We start from the raw sequence: 20,234 nt of genomic DNA, 5'->3' as shown, positions 1-20,234 counted from the left end.
TGATACCATCCAGTCAACTTCTGTTTAAAAATAATCATGGTAAGAAGTTGAAAAGACTTCCAAAGTGTTAAGCAGCATGCAGGCTTCCATGGGACATGTGGCTCTCCTCAATGTCCATCCACAGGGCAGAGGCTGTCCCTAATGCAGCAGGCACAAGATGAGACACCAAGAATAACAGGCAGTGCCAGTAGAAGGTTGGCTATCATCTTCTTAAACTTGCTCTTGAAGAAGGTCACCCAGGTAGGATCAGCCACCATTAGAGGCCCACATCAGCCTCACATCATCCACAGGACCTGACATACTAGCCATGGGGACCAAGATCCTGAATGGCTCCTGGTAGTGCAGGTATTCGGGGACATGAGAAAATGCTGATGGAAGGGCACAAACTGCCAGAGAAAATGTGAGTAAGCACTGAGGACCAAAGTGTCAGTAGGTGACAATGTCACTCTGTCTGTCTGAATTTGCTTAAGAAGATCTAAATATTCTACACCACACACAGAGAACAGACAACTATGTTAGATAATAGAGGATGCTGTACACCTGATTGTGGTAGCCATTGCCCAATGCATTTCCATATCAAGTCAAGACAGTTTAATGTAAATATACATTATTTATTTTTCAATTATACATCAATAAGTCCAAAGACAGAGGAACAAAGAGAAAGATAAATAGGTGGAGAACTACACCATAAGTTCTGTCATCAAATAAGACTTTATGAATCTAAGAAAGGGCAGAGAAGCTGGTATGATTTCACATATGCACAAAGGAATCCTGTAGAATCTCTGATATATGAGAAAGTCTCATTATATAAAAGAGTTAAGGATGAATAAAATAATTATATATGGGGATCAGAATTATCATTTGTGTAACTGTTGGCTGCCTACCTAAATATCTATGGACATCTCTTCCACAAGAAAATCTTTCCAGGTGTCCATGTAATGATGGATAAAAATGCAATCCCATGTCCATGGACAATGCTTGATTCATAAGTATATTTTCTTCATCTGACAAACTGACTTTTGTTTATCACTGCAAGGGCTGTCATTCCAGCCCCAACCAGAATCTCGAGGACTTACTATAACACATTGTTCGTGGTCACTGCTGGGCTCACTTGTGTGCCAGAACCTGAATAAAGGAAAGAGCATTAGGATGTTTCCCAAAGTGATACTGGGAAAGAGAGAGCAAGAGTAAGCAAGCCTCAGGGTGTGGTGGGAATTTGTGGAAATCAGATTCAGGTGTGTACAAACCAACCGTTCTCCACCACACATGCCTGACATGTCCCTGGAAAACATGGCCACCACACTCAATATTCTCTTAGCCTGTTACTTAACTGTTCTCCTAGAACACATCCCAGGAGCTACTTCATTCTACTTTATACCTAGCGCTTGGTACCCAGGGACTGACTGTACCATAGAGCTCATAAGAGGGTTTTAATTCCCTGGAGCTATGGTTACAGGTGGTATGGCCATGCGAATGTGAGTGCTAGGAACAGAACTCATGCAGTTCATGACACGTAAGTCCATGAGCTTATCTATATGTTGAAAAGGTCTCTCCCTATTCTTGTATTGTAATAAAGTATTTTTCCATTTTACAATAGTTTTATTTTAGACACTAGAGCACTACTAAAAATATCTAGATAATCCCCTTATTTCTGTCATCTAGGAAAGTAATTTACTACCCTGGATTCCTACTTTTCTTCTCTAAAAACTAAGAATGAAATAACATTACTACCTATTTCTCACAACAGAAATCAGGATAGACTATGGGAACATACTAAGATATTAGAGTTTTTAAATAATTACATAAATATGACACATAAAAATATGAGATTGAGGGCTTTTGATTTAAGAGAAAAAAATCAGTTATGATCTTGACATTAATTTTTGTTATGTAGATATAAATGAAATCTGGAGAGGTAGCTTAGAAATTAAGAGGGTTTTGCTGCTTTTCCAAAAATGTGTGAGTTCTGTTCCTCGCACTCATGTTGGCATGCTCATACCACCTGTAACCACAGCTCCATGGAATACAACACCCTCTTATGAGTTCCATGGCCACACACATACACATGGCACTCAGAAAGACACAGATATACACACAAATAAAAATTAATTAAATCCTATTGTTAAATATGGAGAGAGACTGAAAGCATAATAAAACCCACCATGGTGTAGCACCTTGGTTGAGTGCCCTGGGTACTTATCATGCTACACTCTTCAAACTCAATTTCCTCATCTCTGCTGGAGTATCAGTGACATGTGTCACAGGACTCCTTGATAAGGAAATGGGGATAAAGTAACTGCATCCCCAGCACTCACACCAGGAGTGAGCTCTTTTAGTTTCATAACCAACAGCTGGAACACCCTAACATCTTCTCATGCTACAGGACTCAGGACTCCTCTAGGTAACTCTGGACTCACGTAGAATTTTCATTGTATGGTGTCTGATCAACCCATCGCCACTGTCGATGACCTGGATCTGAAAGCCCAATATAATAAGCAGCTTTAGGATTCAGGAACTTGGTGATGAAATCCTAAGAAGAGAGAAAGATACAGCATTCAGCCTGGACGGAGTGCTTCTTTTTCTGTTATAGAATTTTTATATGATCTTTTAAAAATTATTTTAGCTATACAAAATTAGAAGTGCTATATGATGCACCTATGGAAATACATAATAATCAAGTCCTAGTTCATCTTTCTAGGCCTTTAAATAGATTTCAAATTTGAGAAAAAGACATAAAAATTACACATTTTAGAGATACACTGTGATACTTTGACTGACTTAATTTCTGGTCACACAGAGATTAAAAGACAAAGAAAGGATCAAGAAATAGAAGAGCCACCCCACCCCCAGGAGTGCGTCTTCTCTGGATGACCAGGACACAAAGTCATCACTCAGGGGCCTGATTTCTGTGACATTGGAAACAATCTCTGTCCATGATCATAATGAATTCTCATCTTAGACTCACTCCCCTCTTTTCTACCCCAGCACCATTCTTCAAAGTTGTGCATGAATGAATTTAGCAGATTTAAGCATTCTCCATTCATAACCTCAGATATTTCATTTCTGATGGTTGACTGTGACTCTCCTGATTTGATCCCCTTTCCCTAGTCAGCTCTGCGCCCTCTTCTGTTAGGCAGTGGGTACTACAGGAAGCTTTAGAGTGCTGAAATCACAAACTGCTCTTTCAAGCAGAAACATTTCATCCTTCCCTGCACCCTCAGGCATTGCATTCCTGTTGCCATGGTTCCTTGTGGGTTGTTTAGCTTCACTGAAGCAGGGGCAAGGTGGAGAATGCCAAGGCTGAAGCATCCTTTCCGGTTACCTGATGGAAAGCCTTCCTCCACATCAGCAACACCCATGTCAACAAAACTTCCTCTTAGTAAAAAGAGGCAGACAGCAGGACAGGCCCAGGCCCCACTCTGTCCCAGGATGCACCTGCTCTTCCTGGCTGTGGATCACCATCAGATGAGCACCCATGCTGGAGCACTTCTCCTCACTCTCGCTGTAAGATGCTGAGTCAATCGTAGGGAAGTAGCAGTGGGAACTAAATGGTTTCCAGTCCTTTGGGCAGCAGCTCCAGACTTTGTCTTTGGGGGAAGAAGGAGATGGAAGTGCAATGTCATAAAGTCATTTTAAAACCTGCTTGATGTAGAGACCACATGGAAGCTGGGACTCCCCGCTTCTCCAGATACAACAAGGAGCTGCTCTCCCCTCAGATGCCAAGCAATCCCAGTCCATCTACACTAACATCAGGGCCTCTTTGTCCTACTGGGGTATTGTCAGGAAAACGGGTGTAAAGAACACTCAGGCCAAGCAGGCCGGGTCTGAAGAATAGAACTCATCATACCAGGAACCAGAAAGTTCTCATATAACATAAATATACACATATTTACATGTGAAAACAATAGATGTCCTTAACCAGGGCCTCAAATTTTCAGAGTTAGCACACAGATGAACAGAAAGAGAACCACAATCATGAGCCCACACAGCTACAGCCACCGAACTTTTTCACCAAAATAATTATCGGAGGAAGATAGGCTCTTCAAAAAATTGAGAAAACTAGGTACCAATGTGCAGAAGAATGAAGCTAGGTCCACAGCCATTCTGTGTGAAAATTGACTCCAACATAGAGTCTAAATGGCCTGTGAGGCCCGGAACCCTGAAATTGTTAGAGGAAAAAAAAAAAAAACAAAAAACAAAAACAAAGAAAATAGTTCAAGATGTAGGCAGAGGCAAAGACTTCTTGAATAAGATTGCAAGCTTCTTCACAGCAAAGGACACAGTGAGTGAAGAGAGGTCTGCTGAGAAAGGCAGGAATCCCAGACAAGCTCAAATGGTCTAGGGAAACATGTTTTCCAAAAGGTCTCTTGTCAAAGACAGTAAACAAACTGTGTCTATTTAGGACCAGATGGTTTATTCCAAAGACATCTCAGTTACAGATGTCAAAGACAGTCAAGAAACTTTGCTTACTTGGAGCCAAAGGGATAGATAGCCTCAAGTACTGCCCTCTCTTTCCTAAACGTAGATAATACATTTTAATCAGTCTACCTTCTAGCTTAGTTTACTAGAAAAACAAATTCTCTATTCAAATGTTAAGTAAATTACACTTTGTAGACACTGTAACTGAGAATGCAACAAAATCATCGCACACACAAACACACACACACACACACACACACACACACACACACTTATGAAAACACTTGAGGGACTACAGACATAGTTCAGTGGTTAAGAGTATGTACTGCTCTCACAGAGGACTGGAGTTCAGTTCCTAGCACTCACAATCTGTGACTCACAACCACATCTAACTGCATTCATGTACACAAACCCACACAAAGGCACGTGCATATGTAATTAAAAATGAAATCTTCAACACACACCATTGAGCATGACTCCCTGGAGACACTCACATTCATACCATCAGATTTGCTTTATTCTTTCTGGAGCTCCTTTCTGTTTCTAATAAAATTCTGCTCAGCCCAGTATTGCCTCTCCCTCCTTGAAACTCTGCTTTATTGCAACTAGGGGGCACACATCCCAATTATGCCTGACTGGAGACCTCTAAAAAGGACTCCACAGGCAGCTGGTACTGGGTGTGTGGTATGAAGTCATGTCCCCATGGTGCCGATTGCTGATAGATCTAAATAAGAATCTTGTTGGAAATGCTGATCATAAGCACGTTAAGTTTTACCTTTCAAGAGTGAATGCTGTTTTGTACACTCTAATTCGGTATAATTCATTTCTTTTTTGATTGCTTTTTCATCAAGAAGCTGAGAATATTTTTTAAACAAAGCTGAAAAACAGAATAAAAATAATTCATTTTTTTGTTAGTCCTAACAAACTAATGTGTGAACTAGTGGGTCTCTGATTCTTATGCCCTCGAATGTTCTTTTCCTTCTGTTGGTCTGTCTTGACCAATATTGATGTGTTAGTTTTTGTTTTATCTTATTGTGTTTTATTATAAAAATAAAAGTAAGAAAGGATATACATTCAAGAGTGAAAATTAAAATACAGGAATAACAAAATAGATGAACAAACATTGTACTGCCAGTCAGCATTATCTTTTCTTGGTGGGATGCTTCCAAATTCTCTACCACATTATGAAGTTTTGTTTTTTGTTTTTTTTTTGGGGGGGGGGTTCAAGACAGGGTTTCTCTGTGTAGCTTTGTGCCTTTCCTGGATCTTGCTCTGTAGACCAGGCTGGCCTTGAACTCACAGAGATCCGCCTGCCTCTGCCTCCCAAGTGCTGGGATTAAAGGCATGGGCCACCACTGCCCAGCTACTTTTATCTTCTTACATTCTTCATATAAACAAAACCTATAAATGCCCAATTACCTGAGTAGTTAGAACCAGCCTGGGAAAGTTTCCCCATCACTATAGATAGTGGAGGCTGTGGCCCTAGCACTTGGAAATTAGAGTGAGGAAGAACCAAAGTACAGGTCTTCCTTAACTATGCAATTTAGTATAGTTGGTTGGTTGGTTTAGCTAGCTAGTAAGCTAGTTAGTTTAGTTTAGTTGATCCATTCGATAGTTTATTTAGTTGCTTAGTTAGTTAATGGCTAGCCTGGTCTACATGAGAACCTACCACAAAAAAAAGACAACTTTTCATCACCCCACAACCAGTATAACCCTGTTCCTCATGATTTATGACCACAGCTATCTTCAGGAAGAGCTGGAAGGACAGAACAGAACCATGATCCTAGGGACCTTTCAACATTTCATGGAGGACACACTGAAGACTACATCTTAGGTGATAAGGTCTATTAAGTATGTGTACAGCCCAGGAAAGGTGAGGGAGAAATGAGCTAATCCAAAGCAGTTCCAGGTTACCTGAGCAGGGAAGTTATAAAAGCCCAACACTGATCAAAAGGACTTTGTTTTTGTCCTCTTCTTTCCTATATCTCCCTCCACTCCAGCTAGCTCTGACTTCTTGGTGTCCCCATACTTTCACAGTGCTCCTAACTTAAAGCAAACTCACCTTTCCTCTAGAAATTGAGTTTTCTTCCTTCTCTTCCTCATCTCCCACTTGTTCCTTGAGTCACTAGATTCTGGCTTTCACTTCTGCTAATTTACCAAACTGTTCTTGAAACAGATGTCATGGGTCCTCATGTCCACTGATCTTCCTGTGCACTTCTCACATTACCGTGCCCACTTCTCTTCTTCCTTAACTGTTGAGAGACATTGGCTCCCTATGGTTTTGCCTGGTCCTGTTTGCTGCTGTTTCCTGTGCTCTTTCCTACCTGTTTTCCTCTACATCTACCTCTCTTAAATTGAAACATTGCATCCAGTTCCTTCTGTATCTCTCTTTCTCATCCAAATTCCTCTTTTTTAGTGATATTCATTGTCCTGGGTTGTTGGAGAGGGGGGAGTAGAGGTGGTTGTTTTGTTTTTTAGTCTGTTTTTGTTATATGTTGCCTATTATTAAAGGTCTTCAAACATGTACACCTCTTACCTAAAATACATTAATATGCATCAACTAAACTGTCCATTAGAAATTTAGATGAATATAGACAAAAATTAAATCATCATATTCAAACTCATCTTCTTATGCTATGGGCAGGAATATGAAATAGAGATTCAGCTGTGTATGGTAAAGCTATACCTAGAAGGATCAAGGAATCCTTCTGGAAGAAAAGCCAAATCTCAAGGATTATTTGGTGTTATTTGGCTATTAATATATCAGCTGTTTCCTGCTATGAATTTTTTGTGCTCTCATAATTTCCCCAAGAACTTATAACAGTGTGAATGGACCATTCCTTGGGCATATATATTTAAAGTACTTGGATAAGGTTACCTAGACAAGGCTTTCTGCCTCCAGACTCCCTGCTCCCTTTTTAGCATTTGAATTGGATATTTATCTTCCGCAAATATCCCCTCTAGCTAGCATCCAAAGATGGGGCCAGCTCCAAACAAAGCATCCAAGGTCAAGCAACAGACAGAATAGCTGGTCAGACCACCTGCAAGGTGTGTGAGGCCCCTGAATTAAGGTAAACATCCTTACAGAGACACATTCTGTAGGCCAAGTGCCTGTCTCCTAGGTGCATAGCTTTGCTTCTTGTGCAAATCAAGCTCAGATCTCCTCTCCTCTCACAGCCCTAGAGGAACTTCTTAAAACAAAAGGGGTTTCTTCATATAAGGTGTTTCAAGCTGTGATGTAAACTGACTGGCTATCAAGTAGGCCTTTCCTGCCATGTCATAAAATGGCAGCATAGGAAAATAGAGGCAGTTTTATTTTAGTGACTTATGGACTTCTTTACCTAACCACCTATAAGATTGTAGTTAGAGCACATTCATGACAGATTTATAATGTTTTACCTGACCACTTGTAAGAATATATTTTGAGCACATAAACTCCTGTTCTGATTTATTCCAGCCCCTATCTGACTCCACTTCTATTCACTCCTCCTTTGGGTTGCAAATGAAGTTGACCGTGATATCTCTGCTGAGGACCTTGCAAGTCTTGTATTGTAGTGTTGCTGTTTTGGTGAGATATAGACCAGTTCCCCAGAGGACCTGGCAGAATAATGGTGGCAGAGGAATAAAGCAGATGGATGAAAGAGCTCTGTGTATTTAGATTCTTTTCCCAAAAGTCACTCGCACCATTAGTAGTGTCTCTTCTGGGGCCTTGGGAAAGAAAATAAAGAGGCTGGACCTCAATAGTATTCAAAATTCTTCCTATTAAATAACTCCATGACTGCTTCATGATTCATGAAATTAGAGTATTAAAGTCATACCTCACTTCTCTGTGTCCCCTATCAATATTGATCAAAACGTCACCTCCTTTTGGTCCAACTCATCTCCTCTCCTGTGCATCACTAACATGATCCTTGGATCAAACTACTAGTGCTGCTCAAATGGATTCTGAATCAACACCCTAATTTCTCCTTCCCTTCATTCTTACACCTCTGTAAGAGCACATTTCTCTAAGTCAGTTTTAATTTTATCATGTCCTGCTTCTGATTCATCAGGGGATCTCCATGACTGTGACACATTGCAAAACTGGACACACTTCTCAACCTTCCCTATGTAAATATCTACTTGGACTATGCCTTTGAAGTTCCCTACTCAAGAGACTGGTCTGTGTCTACATCACCTCATCTGAGCTGCCATTAAGAGTTCTTCTGCCACTAAAATACACAAAGGCAAATGTGTGTGTGCTCCATGTTGGGCTTGGCTTACTGCTACCATCTGTCCAGGAGCTCTGAAGTTGCCATGGGAAGCTGAGTTGAACTGATGCATGACTCCATGAGAATGAGTAAGTTCACCTAGGACCATGGGAATCTCCCAAGAGAGACCAGGCTCAGTGAAGCCACCAAGCAAGCATTAAATAAATGATTCAAAGAACCTACTAAGTTTTAAGTTGGCTAATGGTTCAGCAACAACTACTAAATAAAATAACATTTAGACAGGATGCCCTATAATATGGTATGCACTACTTTATGATCTGAGTCCAGTTTTGTCTGCTACAGTTTCGTGCTTATTTCTCCTTATAGCACTATACATTACAGTAATGTGCACTTATATTTGCCCATATTTCCATGCCCCCACATGTCTATGACATTCCTGGCACACACAGGTCTAGGTGTCATCTGCTCCAAGCTTTTCTTAGCACCCCCTGTGTTTACTTCTTACTTCTCACTTGCAGAGCATTTCCAATGCAATTTTTAAAGCATTGGTTCACTTGACTCTACTCTAAATTTCCTGAGACTAGAGACTGTAGATCTTTCTGGACTCTCTACATGCTGCCTAACATATAGTAAATGGTTATTACTAAATATTTAATGGATGAATAAAACACTACATAAAATATGCAGTTTATACTTTTCAATTTTTCATAAATTTGAAAGCCAATCTGCTAAGAAAGCTACTATTTTCTAAATTAGCTTCTAGGACTCACACAATATGGAACAAAAAATAAATGACTAGAGGAACTCCACCTGAGCACTGTCTCTGGAATAGCTCTGTCCATGCCTTCTCATCACCTTCCTCATTTCAGATATTAATGTGTGCGTCCAAATGCTGCTGATGAGGAAATACAGGTTTGTCCTCGGTTCTGGAGTCTAATATAGATGCCCAGGATTTCACTCTGTGCCACCAACAAACATGCACTTGCTTTTCTAGTGAGAATGAATGGCTTTTACGTAAGAGTTATTCTGAAACAGAGGGAATTTCCCAATGTCATCCATCTCCCCAGAAAGTGTCTGTCTCAGGTTCCGTCTGTCTAATGGGTCTCTTTCCTTCTCTTGTGTTTAATTCTCCCACTGTCATACTTACTGATCAGAGCAACAGAGAATAAGGTTGTCAACAGCAAGAAATAGACAGTGAATGAGGTGAGGAGGACCTTGGAGAATCTGTGACAACTTTCATGAGGCGTGGTCTTCTTTTGAGGAGCTGAAAGACAAACCCAATTCATGTCTTGAGCTCTGTTCCTATTTCCTCTTCTTTCTCCTATTCTACTCTTTCTGTGCATGATTAACACTAAAATATGATGTTTAAAGTAGTAGGAAAATGCAAATAGGAAATAACTATTCATTTATTACATACTACATTAATAAATACATTGTATTATATTGTTAATTATAGAAACAATACAATGTGAATAAAATCACTCATTACTGACATTGTCATGATTATTGCCAGTTTTTTGGTATGTATCTTTCCAACAAGCTTAAGGCTTTTACATATAAATGTATATTTTATACAAATGGAACATAAATACTGATTAGGAACTATCGTTTTTGATATTATATCATAAGTTTTCCTTATGATATTTTTGTTTTATTTTGAGACAGGATCTTGGTATGTACCCCAGGCAGACTTTGAATGCATTATGTAGTCCAAGCTGGTCTCAAACTCACAGACAACCCACGTCTCAGCCTCCTGAGATTTGTGACTAGAGGCTTGTGCCAGCACATCTGGATGAACATTATTCTATATCATCATGTCTTCTTTATCAGTTTTATTATGGTTACATAGTATTTTTATTATATACTTTTAAAGTCTTCCAGCTCAATTCCAACTTCAAATATGCAATAGTCAAGAAGTCACATTTTGTGATAAAGTCACCACGTTTTTAGTCACCACTTCTAAAAGAATTACAATACATCCCAACCATGGGTGAGGTGCTGGGTTCTGTCCCCATCACAGGAGGAAGAGAGTGAAAAAAACTACTCAACACCTGGATGCCAAAGACTATTATGACATGTTTCAGATAAAGAGTCCCGGGAACTCAGTATGCCATGATTTAATTTTGAAACAATTTGTTACTCATAATTACATGTGTTTATATGTAGAAAAGATACAATAACATGGGTGGTGGGATTTTCTCTAGCTGGTAAAAGACAACACTTTCTCTTCTCCATTGAACAATCCCACAAACTTTCACATCTATCTACAGGCAACATCTTGGTTGTCACTCCAGTGACCCAGAGGCATGGCTAGCAGCTAACATCTTTATCCTTTACATCATCACTAACTAGGAGCAGCAGAAAATGTTTTCTTACCTGGAGGAGAGACTGCATTGAGGTCTGAGGAATCAAATTTATTTTTGAAGTTTGTGTTAATATAAATGCTTTCTGAAAACATGTTGAGAAGAAATCTTCCCCTGCTCTCAGAAAATGTATGTCATCCCTTCTTTAAAATAGGTCCTGAACAAGCAACAAATGTGGCAATTGTTCCGATACCAGCTAGTGATGAGAGGCAGTAACAGACAGCTGCCTTGAGCCTGCAGCATCAGGTCCAGTCCCCTGCCCTGCAATGGAGAATCGCAGGCAGAGAATGCACCCAGGATCATTACACAATCATGGAAATACCAAGAATTCAAAGGGCAAGAGAAGAAAACAGGAAGGAATGGAAAAGAGGAACCAGGCCATTAGAGAAGTCAAACTCCTCACAGAATTGAGATTCTGACACTCAGTCTGAGATAACCCCCACAACAAAGCCTCCATTTCTTGTCTTAGGCTGTGATTCCTACTCCTTATCGCTATAAAGCTGCCTCTTGGACTCTCTGAGGCTTTAAAACCACACTCAAGTTGCCCCCATGGTCAGAAGCATTCTTAAACACAAAGGCATCTAGTATATGCCTTAGACTGTTCCACCTCGTGGGGACAGTGTCTTCACCTTGTTCAATCTCTGGAACCCACGCCAGTTCTATCTGAGGCATGGATACTCCCCTTAACCTGCCTGATCTCTGACAGCCCAGTTCTTACACACCCCAGCAAGGATTTCCTCCTTCTCTTGAAAGTCACTAAGTTCCTACCTTGTGTTTTCTGCTCCCACATTCTATACCTTGCCTGGTTGCTGGAACCCACACCTGGTTTACACTCTGTGAGAAACTCTGAGTCCCCAGACCCTAACCAGACTTGGAGCTAATGCACTGGGGCCCGCCCTCACCTCCTTCAAGTGCTGTCACACCAGGCTGTCCTTGAGGTTGCTCTGCTCACTCACTCATTTAGGGTTCCTACAAGAAGTGGCCTCAAGCATGGATGCCTTCTTACCCTTCTTGGGCTCAGAGGCTCTGCACCTGCCCACTCTCAGACACAGCTGACCTTGTCACCTCTCAGGCTGTGAAGTCTCACATCAGGCTGCTGCTTGTGGACTCACTCCCCATTCAAGACACATTTTCCCTCACTGCTCAGGCTCCAATTCTGCTGTCAAGTCAGCCCTTTGCACAGACAGATCATTGCTTCCCCACACCCCAGCCTACCTTGGATGCCTATCCTGCCCTGTCCTGTATAATACTTTACTCAAAATTGCATTATTTAGCAAGGAAAGGTAAAATAGTATTTTTAAAGGATAGAAGAAGAACAAGAGAATTAGTAGTTCTCCATTACATGGTTCAGGGACCCAGTGATTCATGCACAGACACCCTCTCAACTGTAACCACTTATTCCAGAGTCTCTATCATTCAAACTCCTTATACGAAATTGAGTACTAAAGTTATCTCTCACTCCCTAGGGGGAAAAAAGAGAAATGTGCATGAACTATATAGAGTTATCAACAATCCCTGTACCTAACTGACTTACAACATCAAACACTTATTTCTTAATCACATTTTATTTGCGCTTAGGGTCTGCCTAAGGCTAATTATGCTCCAATCCTTCTGGGTGTTTCCTCATTCTGGAGCCAAGAGCACAGAGTAGTTGAGAATGAAATATACTCCTCTATTTTAATATGGTGTTCAGGGCTAGTGATATGGCTCAGCAGGGACAGGTGCTTGGAACCAACCCTGAATACCCTAATTCAATCCCTGAACATGGTAGGAGAACACCATCTCCTACACGTTTTCCTAACTTTCACATCCATCTACACACACACACACACACACACACACACACACACACACACACACAAATAAACGAATGAATGAATAATATAGTTGTCATTAAAATGTCACTCTTATAATATTAGTGAATGGCACTCACTTGCACAAACCTATAAATGAGGCAGAAAGACAGACTACCTACACTGTAGGTCCCATAGGAATATGTGTCAAGAGCATCAAAGTTGCATAATCCTTTCACAGAGAATTATGCAATCACTTTTGATCAATTATGCAAACTACTTCAACTCATTTTACGTTATCTAGCTAAAGCATTGCTAACAACATCCTCAAAAACATGGTGTAAACGGCAAAAGAAACAATTAGCAGGATGGAGGGACAGCTTACAGGAGAGGTTAAAAAAAAAAATTCCCAACAGGACTCATGAACTGAACAGAGAATTCTCAAAGAATGAATACAGATGGCCAATATATGCCTTAAAATGTGTTCAAAATACTTAGCCATAAAAGAAATAAAAATTTAAACAGTTTTGAGATTCTATTTTACACCAGTCAAAATGAAGTGGAGACATAAGAATCCCTGGAAGAATAGTGGGCATATACGCAAAGGAGATCAATCATCCCACAAGGACATTTGCTCAACTATGTTCATAGCAGTGTTATTTATAATATCTAGAACATAGAAACAATGTTGAGACAGGGTTTCTCCCATGATAGGATTTAGTACAACTTGGGCTTGTGCATTCTGTAACAACCACTGTGAGTCCATATATCCAGGTGTCCTGCTCTCTAAAAGACACAGTTTCCTTACAGTCATCCATCACATTTGGCTCTTAAACTTTCTGTTCCCTCTTCCACAGTGTTCCCTGAGCTTTGCGGGGAATGTAGTTGTATATTATGTCCCATTTAGGGGTGAGCACTCTGCTTATTCACTGTATCTTGGACAGTTGTGAGTCTCAGTGTTAATCATCATCTACAGCAAACTGAAGCTTCTCAGAAGAAATTGATACATTGATAGAAGTTTAATGGTAAATCTTTAAGAGTCAGTATACTATGTCCCTTTAGCTAAATAATAGTAATAGATTCTCCCCTATGGTCTATGATCTGTCTAGCCATAGGTTCTTAGCCCAATAATGGCTTCAGGTGTGTGTTTCATCTCATGGAGTAAAACTTAAATCTAATCAGAAAGTTACTGGTTGCTGTCATGATATTGCAGCCACTATTACACCAGTGGGCATGTCTTGCCAAGTCAAGTATAACCTTTGTAGTTCCCAGGTTTCAGACCTGGATAAGACTGATGATTACCCTTCTTCTCCAGTAGCTTGGATAGCACCTTTCAGCACTGTGATAGTTAGACAGTAGGGATGAAGCTTCTATGTCAATGACAACTTGATTTTTTATGTGGTCTACAGTAACAGGGTCTTATCATAAAATCTGGAGCATTGTTCACAATAGCTAACTTATAGAATAAACAGTTGTCCAACAGCAGAGGAATGGATAAACAAAGTGTGGTATATGTGTACAATGGAATTTTCAGCCATAAAGAAATCATAGTTAGACATTTGCAGGAAAATGTATGCTAGGAGGGATATTATACTAACTGGATTAAACCAATCTCACCATGAAATACAGCATATGATTCTCATTTGTGATTCTAAGATTTTAGACATATGCATAAACTCTGGTTGCACACAGGACATGAAAATAGAAGTAAAATCTTCTGGAGGAAGAGGGATTGATGGGAGGCACCAGGAGGAGGAAAGGCAAAGTCAGGGAGTATGTGGGAAGTGAGCTAAGCGTTTGTTCTCTAGGTACATGAAAATGTCCTATGCAATTATACCACATCAAAGAATAACACAATGAAACTTTTCAAAAATAATAAAATAAATTAAAACCAAGAAAAGCATTCTGGAGAGCAGTCAAGAATGTGGCAATAACCTATGGTGTTCGTGAGTCTACCAGGCCTACAACTAAAAAGAAATAACACATTCCTGCCACTGGGCTTTTGTTTACTATCCCTGTAAGGTAGGTACATTGTTTCCCTGTTATAGGATAACTCCATTTTAACACGTGTGTGTGTCTGTATGTGTGTGTGCGTGCGTGCGCGTGTGTGTGTGCGTGTGTGTGTGTGTGTGTGTGTGTGTGCTCGTGCGCCCGCACATGCATAGGTATATTTTAGAAATCCTCTATGGTAATATGTTTCCATATGACTTTTTCAAAAGGTCTTTAGTATTATTTATCCATCCTATATTACTTCACTTACCATACCCTCCTCTCCCTGACCCCAATACAACCGTTCCTGTTTCATTATTCCCTTTTAACCCTTCATACCACTACATTCTATTGCTCCACCTATGAAAGACCCTTCTCCTGGCCCCTTAGAAATTTCTTGACCTTTATAGGTGTTACAAGCAGAACACATATCTGAAGATTCAAAGCTAACATCCACAACTGAGAAAAAAAAATGTGCAACTGTGTTTATGGGTCTAGCTTTCCTCATTCAGAATGAATGTTTCCAGCTTCATTCATTTACCTGAAAATTTCTTAAGCTGATCTTTCTGAACAGCTGAATGATATTCCATTGCATACATATACATTTCATTATTCATTCATCAGTTGATGGACATCTAGGCTTTTTCCTCCTGGCTATTATGAGCAGAGCATCAATGAACATGGATGAACATGTGTCTCTAGATTAGGATACGGAGTCCTTTGAGTAAGTATCCAACAGAGGTATAGCTTGATCATGTGGCAGCCATTATTTTTAACTTTCTGAAAACCCTCCACACTGATAGTGACAGTCACTACTCCAGTTTGCACTCCTGCTGGCAATGACTAAGTGTTCCCCTTTCCCACATCCAACTCAGCATTTGTTGCTGCTGGGTTTCATTGTTATTGTTTTTGTTTTATTTTGCATTAATCACTCTGACTTGGATGAGATAAAAATCTCAAAGAATTTTTAAATGGTGTTGTAGTTAGAGTTTTCCTGCCTGGCCCAGTCAGGACAAATCTCTCTCACCCACCAGTCCCACAGTCTCTCAGACCTAACCAAGAAAGCACACAGAAACTTACATTGTTTAGAAACTGTGTGGCCGTGGCAGGCTTCTTGCTATCTGCTTCTTCTATCTTAAATTAACCCATTTCTGTTAGTCTATACTTTGCCACATGGCTTGTGGCTTACCGGTGTCTTTACATGTTGCTTTTCATGGCGGCGGCTGGCGGTGTCTCTCTCCAGCCTTCTACTTCCCAGAATCCTCTTCTCTCTTGTCCCGCCTATACTTCCTGCCTGGCCACTGGCCAAACAGCATTTTATTTGTACAGAGCGATATCCACAGCACTTCCCCTTTTCTTTTTTTTTTTTTTAAAGAAGGTTTTAACTTTTACATAGTAAAATTACATATAACAAAACAATTATCAAGCAAGAATTATAGTTACATTATTAAAGAAGATATCCTATCTATCTTATATTTGTGAGTCCAAGGTTTTATATCTAATTTATCTTTTATCATAACTGAGGAAATTATAACTATCTAGTCTTCAACCACATCAAAGACCTCAGAAGGATATAATATTACCTGAGAACCGGGAGAAGGATGCAAGCAACATTCGGGAGTCTTGCAGGGTAGACAGAGACAGCTGGCAGCCTGGACAATCACATAATGTTCCTTTGTAAAGTTGGGGCATTTGTCTTCAGCCCACAGGGCTAGAGTCTCTTGGTCACTTTTCTCAGTGTCCTGTAGAATGTCTGGCAGTTTCCTCTGCAAAGCAGGAACCTGAAGGACCATTTTGTCAAGCAAAGTTCAGTAGTCACCTTTCTATGGGTCCTGCACGTACAGTCAATCAAGCAGTCCAAGCAAGAACAGTTTCTTGCCAAAATGGCTATTTTTGACAAGGTGAAGATAAGATATGAAGTGTCTTCAATGCCCATCCTCGTCTCTGAAGTAAATCGGTGTTGCCAGGAGCAAACATGTCTCACTGTCCAGAAAGTCTAAATTTTAAAAATATTTTAAATGCCATATTCTGTAGGTCTTTGAAGTATTTGAAGATTACCTATCTATCTGAAATATCTCTATGTATACCTAGAAGACTTAACTAACATGGCTATTAGTATGATTATCACAGATGATTAATTATTAATCTATTTTTAATTATCCATTACAATTTTAGATGAGCTATAAAAACACAATACCTTAAACACGAGTAGAAATATATACATAGTATAACAAAATTAACTTTAAGTTTGTATCAATAAACTAAAATCTATACCAATGTAAAACATTTTAAACAAGTTGTTGCTCTTTAGAAGTAAGTTCCTTCCTTAATCTACCCTTTCATCCTATTATATCTATATCATATCCCCTTTTCTTCTTTAGAAAGAGATTGCATTTATAATCAATCTACTTTAAAGAAAAATATTGGTTTTTCTCTGTCCCACACCAGAGGGCTCTTCTGATTTGGGACACAAGAATCTCTTAACCTTTTCTTTTAGCAATGTGTCTGGGTTTAGAGAAGGAGTGAGCCAATTCCATCTCCAAAGCCAGCTTGATAATTTTGGGAATGTGGGCGTAGTTTTTCTTACTACTTCCTGCTGGAAGGGGGTGCTGTATCTTATGGGGACATAAAGAAAATTTTAGGATTATGGAGTAGTCCATTAGGGTGAACCTCTGAGCCAGTTGCCTTGAAACCATTCTGGATGTTGGATCATCTGGGCCATGGTGTCATTGGAGACCTTTCAGGTGGTCTTGGCTGATCAAACCTGATGTATCTTAATCTGGAACAAATCCACAGCCTCTGGCTTTCTGTGGAAACAAAAGCAGAGACTCCTTTCCAAAGCAACATATCCTTATATCAAAATTTTGAAGACAAGGTACCTTTAAAATTTACATATTTGTTTAACTCAACAGCTTTTATGATCAAATCTTTTTCTGCAGTTAAAAATCCCAAAGACAACATAAACCAGATTCTCTGTGTAATATCCATCTTTGTAAGACTGAAATGCCACTGTGGCTGCTGGCTCCGCCCACCTCAGCTTCCCAACATGGCGGTGGTGCAGTTTACCGCCAGCTCTGGGTCTGGAGCCATGTGTACCATCAACTATCAGAAGCAGTTCTATCAAAGCAGCACATAGCCCAGAAACCCTTTTTTTTTTTTCTTTTTTTTTTTTTTTTTTTAACTAGCAAAGGCTAAATCCACCATGCAGCAGAGCAAAGTGCTGCTTGTAGACTCCTTATTCCCACCACACTGCAGGTCAGATGCACACGCCAGGAACCCGACATAGTAGCTCAAACTGGCAGGCTGCCACTAACTTGAGAGAGACAACTAGGAAGCTGTTTTTAGCTCTGTTTTAGAATCTTTTTTTTTTTTTTTCAGGTTTTAGGTGGAAATTCGTGCCAACACGTTGCGCACCATTTGTAGTTAGAGATTTCCTGCCTGGCCCAGTCAGGACAAATCTCTCTCACCCACCAGTCCCACAGTCTCTCAGACCCAACCAAGAAAGCACATAGAAACTTACATTGTTTAGAAACTGTATGGCCGTGGCAGGCTTCTTGCTATCTGCTTCTTCTATCTTAAGTTAACCCAATTCTGTTAGTCTATACTTTGCCACATGGCTTGTGGCTTACCGGTGTCTTTACATGTTGCTTTTCATGGCAGCGGCTGGCGGTGTCTCTCTCCAGCCTTCTACTTCCCAGAATCCTCTTCTCTCTTGTCGCGCCTATACTTCCTGCCTGGCCAATGGCCAAACAGCATTTTATTTGTACAGATCGATATCCACAGCATGGTGTGGCTAAGGATTTTTCTTCAGTAGTTTTCTTTCTTTTTTATTGAGTTGTTCATTTCCTTTCCCTCTTTTGGTTAGGGAAGGAAGTACTTTCCTTTTTCTAAAGTTCTTTGTAAACTCTAGATAGTAACTCCCTGTCAGATGTACAGCTGGTAGAGAATTTTTTCTCATTCCATGGACAGCCTTTGCTGTTCAGAAGCCTTTGGTTTTATGCAGTCCCATTTATTAACAGTTGGTCTTAATGCCTGGACCATTGGAGTGGTTCACAAAGTCTTTTCCTGTCCCGTTGAAGTCAAACATATTCCCCACTTTCTTCCCCATCAGATTCAGTTTCCGAAATCTCATGTTAAAGTCCTTGATCCACTTGGAGTTGAGTTTTGTGCAGGATCAGTAATAAGGACCTAGTTTTGTTCTTCTGCATGTAGCTGTCCAGTGTGACCAGCACCGGGTGTTAGAGATGCTGTCCTTTCTCCAACCTGCATTGTTGGCCTCTTTGTCAGAACTGAGGGGGCTTTTTTAGTCTGTTTTTATGCCAGTACTATATTGTCTTTATTACTGTTGCTCTACTGGATAATTTAAAATCTTGGACAGTGATGTCTCCTGCAGGGTTTGGTTTGGTTTGGTTTGGTTTTATCATAGGTGTTCAAGATTGTTTTGGCTATCCTGGGTTTTTGTATCTCCAGATGAAAGTTAAGATTATTTATTCAATTTCTGAGAAAACTGTGTTAAAATATTAAGGGGTATGCATCAACTCAGGAGATTGCTCTTGATAGGCTGACCATTTTCACAACATTAACCTTGCTAATCCTCAAGCAGGGGATATCTTTCTACCTTCTGGTTTCTTCTTCTGCTTCTTTCTTTGGTGTCTTAAAGTTTTGAAACAGACATTAAGTAACACGGTTTTAAAGGCCAGAACAGTTTAACCAGGGCTAGCTTGAGTGCATGAGTGATTCAGTCATAAAGGGGGAACAGGGAAGTGGTTATACACATTACCATGTGTTTCCAGTTCCTTCCTCGGGGAGGAAGAGATGCAGGCTGAAGGACTGGATCATCTGATTGTGCAGAGAGAGAAAATGGTCCCCTCAGCTGCACCAGAGAAGCAGCTTAAGGCTTCCTTTGCTTTTCTTCATCATGTGAGCTCCGCCTCTGCTGTCTGCTCTGGCTCACTGGCAACCCTGAACTCCTCAGTCTGCTTCCTTCCATCCTTCTGTGCTGTGTTTCTAGATTATGCTTCACATCATCTTGATAAAGCAATGAGGTGATAGAACAAAGTCCAACAGAAGAACAGGCCTGGATAAAATATAAATCAAAGATGACAAAATGGTAAGGGAAAATGGAAAGCTCGGGGAACAGGTGCAATCATGGGTAGGTACAAGTCAGGTGTGCAGATGAAAGGAAAACATTTGAGCCTTTCCAGGGAGCTAGATGTAAAACCGAGTCCTTAATGCATGATCCTCTGCAGGACTTTGAAGCCAGATTAATCCTGCTCTTTATATGATGATTGGTGTAGAAAAGACAGACCTAACATAACAGGAGGAAGAACAGTTTGATGTGTGAACTTGATTGTCCTTCTTTGCCCTTCTCAGAGGGCTGGAAAATTGTAGCCATGATGTGGGAAACTGAAACCAATCAAGATGATATGCCTATGCCTAGGCTGGAAGGAGCTGCAGAC

At 40.2% G+C, this 20,234-nt stretch overlaps 1 protein-coding gene across 1 annotated transcript; it reads right to left on the bottom strand.

The window, feature by feature from the left end:
• Nucleotides 1-625: 625 nt before the first annotated feature.
• LOC118580568 (C-type lectin domain family 4 member A-like) lies at nucleotides 626-11,384 on the bottom strand. The gene is made up of 6 exons (XM_036182378.1): nucleotides 11,007-11,384; nucleotides 9,778-9,894; nucleotides 5,195-5,296; nucleotides 3,436-3,587; nucleotides 2,418-2,530; nucleotides 626-1,125 (listed from the first exon to the last, which is right to left on the bottom strand). Exons 1-6 carry the CDS (start codon nucleotides 11,086-11,088, stop codon nucleotides 984-986), a joined length of 708 nt encoding a protein of 235 aa, XP_036038271.1. The 5' UTR covers nucleotides 11,089-11,384; the 3' UTR covers nucleotides 626-983.
• Between the last annotated feature and the right edge of the window lie 8,850 nt (nucleotides 11,385-20,234).

The sequence above is a fragment of the Onychomys torridus genome, chromosome 3 (genome assembly GCF_903995425.1).
Source record: "Onychomys torridus chromosome 3, mOncTor1.1, whole genome shotgun sequence".
NCBI classification, from domain to species: domain Eukaryota; kingdom Metazoa; phylum Chordata; class Mammalia; order Rodentia; family Cricetidae; genus Onychomys; species Onychomys torridus.
Note: the sequence above shows the minus strand (reverse complement) of the source record. Positions and strands in the feature narration are given on the sequence as shown.

Excerpts from the sequence above, each read along its gene's own strand:
- LOC118580568 (XM_036182378.1), bottom strand. The coding sequence starts at position 11,088 with ATGTTTTCAGAAAGCATTTATATTAACACAAACTTCAAAAATAAATTT. Across the intron at positions 2,531-3,435 it reads TCCACAGCCAGGAAGAGCAG|GATTTCATCACCAAGTTCCT; the intron begins GTGCATCCTGGG and ends CTCTCTTCTTAG. Across the intron at positions 1,126-2,417 it reads CCATACAATGAAAATTCTAC|GTTCTGGCACACAAGTGAGC; the intron begins GTGAGTCCAGAG and ends TCCTTTATTCAG.